The sequence below is a fragment of the Aotus nancymaae genome, unplaced genomic scaffold, assembly GCF_030222135.1.
Source record: "Aotus nancymaae isolate 86718 unplaced genomic scaffold, 86718_ANA_hifiasm-v0.15.2.pri h1tg000108l, whole genome shotgun sequence".
NCBI classification, from domain to species: Eukaryota; Metazoa; Chordata; class Mammalia; order Primates; family Aotidae; genus Aotus; species Aotus nancymaae.
The window spans coordinates 10502676-10515537 of NW_026988523.1; the positions used below are offsets into that span (position 1 = coordinate 10502676).

Genomic DNA, 12862 nt, shown 5'->3' on the forward strand with positions numbered 1-12862 from the left:
AGACCCACTGCCACTCCACTCTGGGAAGGAAAAAGGCGTTCCCCCTTGGGTGACTGTAAGATAAAGCAGCTTCTTCTATCTCTTCGTCCAATAAGAAACATTGGCCCATAAAGAAAGAAACAAACAGGAAAGGTGTGATAACTAAGGGAAGCTACTTTCTTTTCTGTTTAAATTTCCCGCACCCCTTTTCCTCCCCGCCTTCTCAAACGGTCTTTACTTTGAGCAACAGACACCGGGACCGCTCAATACCCGGCGCTCCCGGGGAGGGTATTTGGAAAGTAGGCGGGACAGGCCGGATGAATAATTCGGTGTCCGACTTTTCCTGTCTTCGGCGCAGTCCCTCCCCCGCTTCGTTACTCGAGTGCACACGCGGCCGGGCTCTCGGTCCTCGATTGCTTCAGCCTATCACCCTGGGATGCCGCCTGCCGCCGCCACCGCCGCGGCTGCCGGGCTTGTGGAATCCGCCGCGGAGCCGGAGCAGGAGCCGGAGCTGGAGCCAGAGCCAGAGCCAGAGCTGCGGCCCGTGAGGTGGCCTGAGAGTTAGGGGGCGGGCCGGCTCATTCCAGAAGTGGGGGCCGAGGACTGGCGGGCTAGAACCCTGGGCCACCGCCCCCTACCCTTCCTTAGGCTGAGGGAACGGGCACTCGGAGCTTCTGAGGCGGCGGCGGCGGCAGCGGGAGCCGGTCAGAGGGGGCGGCCCCTGGCGGCGACGCCCCCAAGCCCAGCCCTGCCCGGCCCGGCTCCATCCCCAGCCCGAGCCTGGTCGGACCGCGAGAGACGCCGGCGGGGCTGAAGAAGGCGGCTCCGAGGGGGCGGGAGGGCCAGCCTTACCTCCTGAATTCTTGTGCTTTCTCTCCCGGGAGGGACCCACACACACCTGAGCCCGGACCCACCCCTGGTCGAGGTCACGCTGGATCCTCCTCCCGGCCTGGGTCCCGCCCGCTGGCTTCAGGTGGGCTGCAGCGCCTGAGCCTCGGGCAGTGGGCGACGGGGAAGGAGGTGAGAGGCGTCCGCGCCGGCTGCCGCTCGGGTCCCTGCCTTCGCTGCGCGCTCTCCTCTTCCCCTTCCCGCAGGCAGGGCGCGGACCCGCGCACCCGCCCGCCCCGCTGCCGCCGCCTCGTCCCCCCCGGGGCACCATGGAGCTCTCTCTGTCGTCCGGAGGAGCCGCGGAGGCGCTGTCCTGGCCGGAGATGTTCCCGGCGCTGGAGTCCGACTCGCCGCTGCCCCCGGAGGAACTGGACGCGGTTGTCCCAGTCAGTGGAGCCGTGGCCGGTGGCATGTTGGATCGGATCCTTCTGGAGTCCGTGTGCCAGCAGCAGAGCTGGGTCCGGGTGTACGGTAAGGACCGCAGGCCGTCTTAGAGGCTGGTGTTTCCTATTTTTGCTTGGGTTGAAATTCATTCCGTAAGTCTCAGGCTCGTTCCCAGTCCTTCTCCGTGCTGGGTCAGTTTCCCACATCCATTTTTGTTCTGGGTGTGCATTTCTGACAAGTTTCTTCAGACTACCATTTGTGCAGTGATGTAACTCAGTATGGTCTTTGGACCTCCTCAGACACCTGCAGTTAAGTTTAATGCGGGAGTTGGGCTATCTAAGACATAATTCTTAGGCGATTACTTCAAGAGAACTGCCAGGCAATCAGTCTTAAGGAAGATATGATGGAAAACACCATGAAACTAAGTGAATGGGTTTTCGTCTTTCTCTTGTTGAGTGAGGCAAGACTGGAAACCAAGATATTATGAAAAAGCAGAGGATAAGCTAATGAATGAAAAAAAAAATCCAAACTATGTATTTGGTGGGAGCAGACTAATCTATAACCTCTTTCTGAACCTCACTCTCTCTAAAAGCAACCACTTATTCCAAAGGATGTGGATTGTTTCAGATTGCACTATTGTTTCTGAGTCTCGTTGTAAAGTGACTGGGTTGCCACTCAGCAGGTTAAAAGTGATGAACACACTAAAACTTTCCCTTTCTGCATTCCTGGTAACCACCTCTTTAATTAAAACTGAATGATGAGATTCTATTAGGGTGAGCCTTGTGGCAGCACTAAAACCATGGTGGTTTTGAAAACTCATAGCTTAAGGATTTATAGCCTGCATTCAGGACTGAGCCGTGGCTTTCCAAAATATTGAAATGGCAAGATGTTTATCGCCTAACTCACGTGACTACAAAAGACATTAGTAATGTGGCTGAGTATAAGATGGCAAATTTGAAGCACCTGGGATCAAACACAATGTTAAGATGTTATCCTGCGGGCATGTGCATCTAAGCCTGTAGTGATCAAGTACATTTTTTTTTTTTCCTGTTAGAAAGATCATAGAACTAGGAGTCCAGAGATCTAAGTTCTTGCCTCAGTTCTACCACTAAATGGCTGTGTGATTTGGGGTAGATCGAAGTCACATTTTTGGCCTGTTGATTCATCTGTAAAGTGAGTGGATTGGATTAAATCATCACTATGGGCCTTTTTAATCATAAAAATCCAACAATTCTTCTTATAACCAGTTCTTAAGGATTTATTTATGTACTACTTTGTATTTTGCTGGGTGTTTCTTGATGTTACTCTACTTACCGGAAGACTTAAAGGACTGGGACGACACAAGGTCACCCAGTTTGTTCTTAGCAAATTAGATTAATAACTTTGGTGCCTGATTTTCTGCCTGCCTGCTAATCCCACTTAGCTGGTCATTTATAACAAAGGTTGATGAGAATCCGAAAGTGCCTAGGAATTAGAGTGCATTGTAGTTACAACGTTTTCCCATTCTGTCATCTTCCTCTCCTTACACGCTTCTTTGGCATACTGTTTTTTTCTGTGATGTTAGAAATAGGGCCATGCTATTCTAAGAATATATGATAATTTGGTATTTCAGTGTTCAAAACTCTCTGGGTTCTCTGGACCTAGTGTTAACTATTGTTCTTTGTTTGTAAGGACATAAAAGTCTATAAATACATGTTTTGTAGTCCATTCCTAGGGCTTGATTTGTGAAATACATATTGTATATTATGTGTGTGTGTGAGAGAGAGAGAGAGAAAGAGAGAGGGGGAGAGAGAGAGAGATCAAGTACGTTGTGTTTTTTTTTTCTTTTGTCCTTCTGAACAGGGTATATGTTTATTGTTCAAGAGTCACCATGACTTAGAAGTTTTCTTTCTGCGTAGTTCAGTTGATTTCAAGACTTCATATCATGCATCACAGAAATGCATGCGTGGTATGTATATGTGTGTGCATTTCTGCATGCGTTTCTGTGACCAGCTGCAGACTTTCCACTGCCTTGCAACCTTTTTTTTTCTCTATCAGTTAAGCAAAAGTTGTTTTTATTTGTTGTTTAGTATTGCTACTTTCCTTCCTCTGAGGCAGCTCATCCTGGATACTACTTTGTTGTCTTTAGTTTGATGTAAATATTTCAGAACTATTGGAATGACTTTTGGCTATGTCCTTAGCTAGTTTTAAGTTGCCTATTGTATGAACAGGGTGTATGTTTAAAAATTTTGAAGTAAAAACTTTGAAATAAAAATAATAGAATGTAGAAAAACAATTTTGAGAATATACTAATTTTGTTTTTCTTGTTTCTTGTCTGTGTGTTCAAAACCTTCATTGTCTTGGATCATCTAGGTTTTTCTCACAATTTAAAGAGACTTTGATGAATGTAGTCTAACATGTTTTAGGGAAATCTACAAATTGGGAATCTAGAGTATACAACTAGAAACCTAAAGTATACAACTGGGGATGGAGAACCTGGTTTTCATTCTGGCTTTGCCACAAACTGGTTGTCTAACTCTTGGCAAGTGGTTTTAACTCATGGTCTTTAGGTTTCTGCATAAAAGTGGAATCTGGAGTAATTGGTATCTGTGGTCCCTTTTAGCTTTAAAGTTGTCTGATTCTGTGGCTTAGTCCATTATTTTACCCACAGGTTGGCCTACAGTCTTTTATCTTGGCTCTTGGGGCCAGGTACTAACCAAACCCTTAAGTTAATGCATTTAAATCATGATTGTCAGGGGATTCTGGGGAGCAGTTTTATCAAAAGGTCAGCGAGCTGAGTTTTGAAAGAAGGTATATTGAAGGCAGACGTTTATTTATTTGGAATGTTTTCACAAGATAGGAAGGTGAGTATGGGGATGTTCTTAGGTCTAGCTCATTCACTTTTGAGACCTAACCTAAAATAGCCATGTGGGTTCTAAAGATAGGGTAATAAGGAGCTATGTTAAGTGCAGTTTACATCTCCTGCAATATACTTTTGTTTGAAATCATAATGGGAACAAACAACAGAAGTAACCCCCTAAAGAGTATCTTAAAGGGGAACTTTTAGAAACAGTATTTTATTTGTTTGCCTCACAAAATTTGAAGACTGGGCACTATTTTGAGTTTGTTGTTGACACGTTTGGCTCCTTGGTTGATAATACATATATATTGTGTACGTATGTATATATGTATATATTGTCATAATACATATACTCAGAGTTTTGTGTATTGCCATGACTTGGAAAACTTTTCTGGAATATGTTGAGGGCTTTATAATAGGTGGATCTATATTTAGAGCACAAACTAATGCACATGGCTGAGAGAAAATATTTATGCTGTCTTTCCTAATCTTCATTTTCTTTTAGTTGTAAAATGTTTCATTTGTTTTATTCCAGTATTATATATAAGTTGTGCCCATGTGTTGTCAAGACTATAAAAGTTTTGACATCGGGGAGCCTTGTTTATTTTGTGTACCTGTCTTGCCACCCCTTTCATTGTCAACTTGTCTGCCAGATTGGTACCTTGCTCATAGTAAGTCAATGTCTGTTGAATGTTGATCCGTTTGTCCTTTGACCATTCAGATCTCAACCTGACTGATTGTATGGGTGGTAGAGTAGCTTAAACAAAGGCATGCCACAAACAGCTAAATATGGATACAGAATCCAAGAGCATCAAATGCAGAACATTTTTCAGATATTTATAGCCTGAAAGCCAAGTCAATTGGCTGAAAAAGCTCAGCAGCATAGTGAAAGGAAACGGGAGTGGCAAATCCAGCCTCACTGTCTGTGCTTTCTGGTAAACAATGAGAACATTAAAATTAAATACTTTACCATGAATGGATGGATACTACTTTGGAAGAAATTTAAGATCCCAGTCTCTAGGACTGCCTGCCGTGGAGCTCTGCACGCATCAGTGTGACAGGCCTGCAAGTATGTGCTCAGATATGCTCTTGGAGAGTTAGAAGGGACATATAATCAGCACAAGAAAGGGATCAACAAGAAATCTTGTACTTTTAACTCTTGATATTATCAGAATGAATTAGGTAAAATATTCTGTTAATAAAATGAATAGCATCAACCTTATTACCATTAAGCTTGTATACAGGTTATTGTTTATTGATAACATAGAGACCTGATGGAAAATTTCTAAATGCTAGTACTGTTTAATCAAACAAAAGAAAAAGGGAATTAATCATATTTCATTATAATTCCAGAAATGTGGCAGTGGGAATTTGGTAAGAATTCATAAAAGTTCATATTCATGAACTGAATATGGTTTGACGAGGCAAGAATCTTATCTGGCTGTGTTATATGATACTGCTTATGCCTCACCAATTAAGACAAAGGATGAGATTTTTAAAAATTACATTTCTAGAGGGTATGTCTTTAAGTTTATTTAAAATGTTGAAACTAGTAACAAGTCCAGGAAGTTGTTTTATTTGGGTCCAGTATGAACTAGAAATGACTAACTCACTGGCCTTCTACAGGATGTTCTTAATGTAATTAACTGTAACTGTGAATATTCTTAGTGAATTACTCATTCTTACATGTCTTAAGTATGCACCCTGTTTTGTAATAATGTGTAGATGCATGAAGTTGTTCAATCAGACAAAAACCTTTGTGCACTTAGCTAATTGATTGCTAGAAGAAAATCAGTGAATGTGTATAAAATACATCCCCAAACATGTTCATGGTACTTCGTATTTTAACTTTTTCAGGTACTGTTAATTTAATCTTTACACCTGAGTAGTCATATTTTAGAAATTTTTGGAATCTTAAGCTTGAGTTCAATATTTAGGATATAGCATAGGCTTTGAATGCTGACATACTAGTTTCCAGTGATTTCCAAATACATTTAAAACACGTTAAGAGTAGACAGTTTTTCACTGAAATCAGAGAGAACTTCTAAGAATGCCTAGGCAAATACTGTTTATTTTAAATAGCCTCCTTTTTTCTTCTTTTGAGAGAAAATTTGTATGTCTTATTTAAATTGTGTGCTCTATTAATGTTCATAGATGATAGTTTGATTTATAACATCTTAGTATTTTTCTACCCTTTATCATGTTGGTTTATTGCTATTTGATTTTCAAACAATGAAAATATTTTTGAGGAATAGAATTATGCAACCACAATCTCTTTTCCAAAACCATTTGGACTAGACCGTCATGCTAATATTTCTGCAGTTAAACAAATAAATAGGCTGGCAGTGGTGGCTCACGCTTGTAATCCCAGCACTTTGGGAGGCTGAGGCGGGTGGATCACTTGAGGTCAAGAGTTTGAGACCAGTCTGGCCAACATGGTAAAACCCCGTTTCTACTAAAAGTACAAAAAAATAGCCTAGCCGGGCATAGTAGGATGCACCTGTAGTCCCAGCTACTTGGGAAGCTGAGGCAGGAGACTTGCTTGAACCCAGGAGGCAGAGATTGCAGTGAGCCGAGATTATGCCATTATACTCCAGCCTGGGCAACAGAGTGAGACTCTGTTTCAAAAAAAAAAAGAATATTCATACCAAGTGGCATAAAGATTATAAATAGCCTTATGTCAGTGCAGGTCAGAATTTACTGCCAGAAAAATTAAATAAAATCTTTTGCTGGCCGGGCGCGGTGGCTCAAGCCTGTAATCCCAGCACTTTGGGAGGCCAAGGTGGGTGGATCACGAGGTCAAGATATCGAGACCATCCTGGTCAACATGGTGAAACCCCGTCTCTACTAATACAAAAAATTAGCTGGGCATAGTGGCGCATGCCTATAATCCCAGCTACTCAGGAGGCTGAGGCAGGAGAATTGCCTGAACCCAGGAGGCAGAGGTTGCGGTGAGCCAAGATCGCGCCATTGCACTCCAGCCTGGGTAACAAGAGCGAAACTCCATCTCAAAAAAAAAAAAAAAAAAAACTTTTGCTTTTCAGAGCTTTTTTGATTTAGGAATTACAGATATGAAATTGAGGATCTATACACATCTTTGGACATAAATAATACGAAGTTCTAGAACACCCCTGTTTGAGAATAGTTTGTATGGATCACCTTTATCTTTTTCAGATAATAACATTTGCTGAACACTTTTTTTTTTTTTGAGATGGAATATTGCTCTGTCTCCCAGGCTGGAGTACAGTGACACAATCCAGCTCCCTGAAACCTCCGCCTCCTGGGTTCAAGCAATTCTCCTGCCTTAGCCTGCCAAGTAGCTGGGATTACAGGTGCCTGCCACTGTGCCCAGCTGATTTTTGTGTTTGCAGTAGCGACGGTGTTTTACCATGTTGGCTAAGCTGGTCTTGAACTCTTGACCTGAAGTGATCTACCAGCCTTGCGTTCCAAAGTGCTGGGATTATAGATGTGAGCCACCACGCCCAGCCTGAACACATGTTGAGGTGGCTCATGCCCATAATTCCAGCACTTTAGGAGGCCAAGGTGGGAGGATCATCTGAGGTCAGGAGTTTGAGACCAGCCTGGCCAATATGGTGAAACTTTATCGCTACTGAAAATACAAAAAAAAAAAAAAAAATTAGCAGGGCTTAGTGGTACATGCCTATACTCCCAGCTACTCGGGATACTGAGGCACAAGAATTGCTTGAACCCGGGAGGCAGAGGTTGCAGCTAGTTGAGATTGTGCCTCTAGCCTGGGCAACAGAATGGGACTCAGTCTCAAAAAAAAAAAAAAGATGTACAGTTGTGTCCTACTACATTAAATGAAATTTCTGTGGTTTGCTAAGAAAAACAAAAGAGATTCACATACATGGTAGACTTTACCAAGATTACTAAGGAAATGATGGCAAGGTAGTGGTTTCTGATCCTTTGTTTCATTGGAAGGAAGGATGCCGTAAGTTGCAATAGAGGGTTTAGGTAATTGTTCTTTGCAGTTGCTCTCTTCAGTAGCACAAAGTGATTTGATCACCTTTTAGGTAGGTGAACCACAAAAAAGCATTCAACTAATTACAGTTAATTCAGAAAAACTTCGGCTGTTTGCTCCCTTGTCTCTCCCTATTGGAAAAACTTTTAACTAACTAGAGTTGTTTGGTCTTGTTAACCAGGAGGAGGAGTTTGAAGTTTGCTAAGTGTGCTTTGAGTGAAGCTACTGAAATTGCTTCACTCTTTCTATTTACTAGCCTTAAAAAGTACTTGACAAGCTGGGCCGGGCGTGGTGGCTTATGCCTGTAATCCCAGCACTTTGGGAGGCTGATTAATCAAATAATTGCCATCTGATGTTTGTAAAAACACCTTTCTTCTCAAAGGCTGTCAAGTACTTCTTTTTTTGAGACAGAGTATTGCTCTGTTGCTAGGCTGGAGAGCAGTGGTGCCATCTTGGCTTACTGCAACTTCTGCCTCCTGGGTTCAAGTAATTCTCCTGCTTCAGCCTCCCAAGTAGCTAGGACTACAGGCGCACACCACCACGCCCAGCTAATTTTTGTATTTTTAGTAGAGACTGGTTTCACTATGTTGGTCAGGATCTTCTCCATCTCTTGACCTTGTGATCTGCCCACCTCGGCCTCCCAAAGTGCTGGAATTACAGGTGTGAGCCACCGTTCCCGGCCTGTCAAGTGCTTTTTAAGGATAGTAAGTAGAAAACCCTTTTGCAAATTTCATGTAATTTATTTTATAATGAGAGGGCAGCCATCAGGAGGTAATGTGATACACAAATAGAAGGGAAAAGAGAAGTCTTGAGGCCCACTACAGTGGTGTTACTGAGTATAAACAAAAGAAATAAAAATTGAACCCTTGAAGGTATATACCAGATTTCATTTACTGGACTATAATACAGAAGTTATCATTTTCCTTACCTCTACAGCTGGGTTCAGATATGAGAAGTCTGAATGTTACCATCCCTTACCAGGTGTTAGTAATATCAAATAATTGTCTTTGTTGGCTCTGTTCATAAGGGTTCGATTTAGATCCTGATTTTATTTTTACCCCTCCATAAATTGTCTTCAACGAGGCTCAAGTTCTGTTCACATTGTCTTACTTGTAGCAGACTTTCTAAAAGTACCCATTACTTCCATCCCTGAGTCTAAGGGATTGGTAATACTTACAGATTATCGATTGGGAGAGTGAAAATTTAGTGAGGGGAAAATATTCAACATAGATAAGAAAACAAAATTCAGAAGAATAGTCTGAAAAGTTAAAATGAAACCTTAAAGTCATAGTTTTTGATAGTTTTCAAAGCAGTCCTTTAGGTTTTCTCATTAAAGCAACTGGCTCAGGAAGTTTAGCTTATTCACCAAATTGGAGACAAATTCTACAGTTGGTCGGGATTGGAACTCTTAACCTCAGATTCCTTAGCCTCCTGATTTAGCTTCTAGAACTTACTGCTTTCCCTTGGGGAGATGGCCTCTCAAAGCTGAAGGTCAGGAAAACTCGACAGTGAGAAATACCAGATTGTTAGTTTCACAGTCTTTTAAGAGAAATGCTGGAGGTACCATTACCTAGGTAACAGAAAACAAAAATGGACAAAACATCCATAAAGTAGGAGGATGAGAATAATTTCATAATAATCCCTAAAAGGTAGACCAGAGGACAGATGAGATTTTTTTCATATGTGTTCCTAAGCTCTTTATCCGTATGTTTTTTTGGTGCTGTGATTGGAAGTGATGTCTGAAGGAAATTTGAATATCATGTATGATGCTTAGAACCCTGAATAATACCTAATAACTTTATACCTTCCACTTGAATTTCTAACCTCTGATTCCTATCATTAAAAATTAATAACCTTTTTCTGATTGTGAATATAATTTGTGCTTAACATGAAGAATTAGAATTTTAGGAAAAGCCAAAATTAAAATCATTTGTAATTCCACCTCTTAGTGATAACTATTATTTTTTAAAAATTATTATTATGTTTTAGAGACAGAGTCTCATTCTGTTGCCCAGGTTGGAGTGCAGTGTTGCAGTCATAGCTCACATTATCTCCATTGCTTGGGGTCAAAGGATCCTTCCACCTCATCCTCTTGAATAGCTGGGACTAAAGGAGTGTGCTACCACCCCTGGCTGAGATAACAATTCTTTTAATATTTTATTGTGTTTTAGTCCAGTCTTTTTTGCATACAGATTTTTTTGTATTAATACATATTTGGTATCATGCTGAATATATTTTACATCCTACTTTTTTCTCTTAGGTATATTTTCTCATGTTATTAAAAACTAACAATTTTTTCAAATATATTTTTATTAACTTATTTTAAAAAATAGGTAATATCTTCCTTTGTTCCAAAATTCAATGAGTATAAAAAGATATTCCATGAGATCTCTGTCACCCTTCCTCCTTGCCCCTACAACTTGCCGTCTGGCAGGGATTGTCCTTCTTCCCAATCAATAAATACTTGAAATTGTTATGTATCTTTCCATACCTATTCCATGTGCATAGAAGCAAATGTATAGATAGATAAATATGTAAAAATCCTGCCATAAGTGGGGTCTGAGAAATCTAGTTTACAAAAAATTCAGGGTTATATTTCTGTGAGGTTAGTGAAATGACCAGAACAAACCTGCAAATGAAGTTGGCCATGAGTTTTGGGGATCTCCAGCCAGTAAATTGATTTATATCTGAAGTGGTAACAAAGGTTTTTACTGCATATATGCATTTTTCTCTATTTTTACACATATGATAGCCCATTAGGATTGTTTTTTTTTTTTTTTTTTTTTGAGACGGAGTTTCGCTCTTGTTACCCAGGCTGGAGTGCAATGGCGCGATCTCGGCTCACCGCAACCTCTGCCTCCTGGGTTCAGGCAATTCTCCTGCCTCAGCCTCCTGAGTAGCTGGGATTACAGGCACACGCCACCATGGCCAGCTAATTTTTTGTATTTTTAATAGAGATGGGGTTTCACCTTGTTGACCAGGATGGTCTCGATCTCTTGACCTCGTGATCCACCCGCCTCGGCCTCCCAAAGTGCTGGGATTATAGACGTGAGCCACCGCGCCCGGCCAGGATTGATTTTTATCTGTGCTTTGAGACTCCTTCTTCCTCCTTTCCCCTCTGCCCCTCACTTATTACTGTACCTCAGCTATATTTTCCTTTCATTTTGTAAGGAGGTCCCTCATTCTTTTTATAGCTGCATAATGCCCAAATTAATCATAACTAATTTAATTATTCCCTACGTTTTGCTAGTGCAAGTGAGTCCACAATGAATAATCTTGAGTATAAGCCATTTTGCTTGTGTATGAGTATATCTGTAAGAAAAATTCATAGAATTGCTAGGTCAAAGGTATGTATATTTGTAATTTTGAAAGATATTGCCAAATTGCCCTACCTATCTGCACTTCACTGGCAATATATGAGAGTGCCTGTCTCCCCACACACAGTGAATTATCAAGAAATTTTGAATTAGACAATTCGAAACGTAAAAAAAGGTAAAAAAATTAATTTAATTTTAATTTGTTTATGCCTCTTACATTAAGTGTGATTGAACATCTTTTCATTTTAAGAGGCTTTTAAATACAACCTTTTCTGTGAACTGTACATACCTTTTGCCCATTTTCATTGGGTTCTTGGATCTTTTTCTTAATGATATGTAGGAACTTAGTATATTAAGCAAAGCATACTAGGGAACTCTTTAGTATTTAATTAAAGAACCCTTTATCTGCAACAGTTGCCAGTATTTTCATTTGTCTTTTCATTTTTCTTATGGTATTCCCTCCACCCCTATGAAGAAATGATTCTTATACCATTGAATGTATCAGGTTTTTTCCTTTATTGCTTTTTGGTTTTATGTCAGAGTTAGAATGATCTTTCCTGGGAATTCTCTGGACCTTTATTTTATAACCTCAGACAGAACAGGAAAGCCCATTCTTTTCCCCCTGTATATGCCCTAAGGTACTGTATAAGTACCCTTGGGGGACAAAAAAAAGAATGGGCTTTCCTATTCTGCAGTTGTTCTCTCATGGTTTATCTAGTATTTCTTTGGTTTTATTTTTTACATTCAAATCTTGATCCAGTCTGGTATTAAATATGAGATATGGATCCAATTTCATTTTTTAAAAGATGGCTTTCTAGTTGTCCTACCATCATTTGTTGAAGAATCCAACTTTTTCCCACTTTTTAAGAAGATTTCTTTATTCTATACAAGATTGCCATTTATATTTGCTTTATTTCAAGATTATTTTCTATTCTGTTCTATTGGTCTGTTTATATTCATGTGCCAGTATCACACAGCTTTATTATTGAGACTTTATGAAAATGTAATTTTTAATGACTTATGTTATTTAGCCATTATTCTATTTTAGATGTTAACATTTTTCAAAAATGTTAACACTTTACTGATTTGTGTTTGTGCACAAGTCTTTGAACCAAATTTCTGAATGTTTCCTTACGCTGACTTCCTAGAAGAGTATGAAATGTTTTTAAAGGCCTGAGACTTAGAGCCAAATTGGTAAAACCTTCCTGGAAAGTAATTCCTGCCTCTAGTATGTGAAATTTGGGTCATAATTTTAAGTTCTGCTTTGTTGCTACTTTCAATGTATTAAATGTATTAAAATCTTTTTACATAAATTTTGTATAATACCTTAAATATTGCGTAGCACATAGTAAATGCCCTGAGTCCTTATGCCTTTAAGACTGTCTTCAGAAACTTAGTTGTTCAAATGGCATGCCTTTTGATTAATGGCATATTTCCAAGTGAATGAGGGAAGGGCGGGAGTATAGACTCAAA

The 12862-nt window shown here is 40.4% G+C and overlaps 1 protein-coding gene across 5 annotated transcripts in view; it reads left to right on the forward strand.

Annotated features, from left to right (window-relative positions):
• The first annotated feature begins 755 nt into the window (after positions 1-755).
• RASAL2 (RAS protein activator like 2) overlaps positions 756-12862 on the forward strand; it is a 375087-nt gene continuing 362980 nt past the window's right edge. Inside the window, exon 1 of one of the 5 annotated variants that reach the window (XM_012444491.3) lies at positions 756-1338. In XM_012444491.3, coding sequence (XP_012299914.1) covers positions 1137-1338 — 202 coding nt within the window. In that variant the 5' untranslated portion in view covers positions 756-1136. Of the gene's footprint in view, positions 1339-2896; positions 3200-3860; positions 5160-12862 lie in introns of those variants that run through there. The other 4 variants (XM_012444487.3, XM_012444488.3, XM_012444493.3 and 1 more) reach the window with 4 other exon arrangements.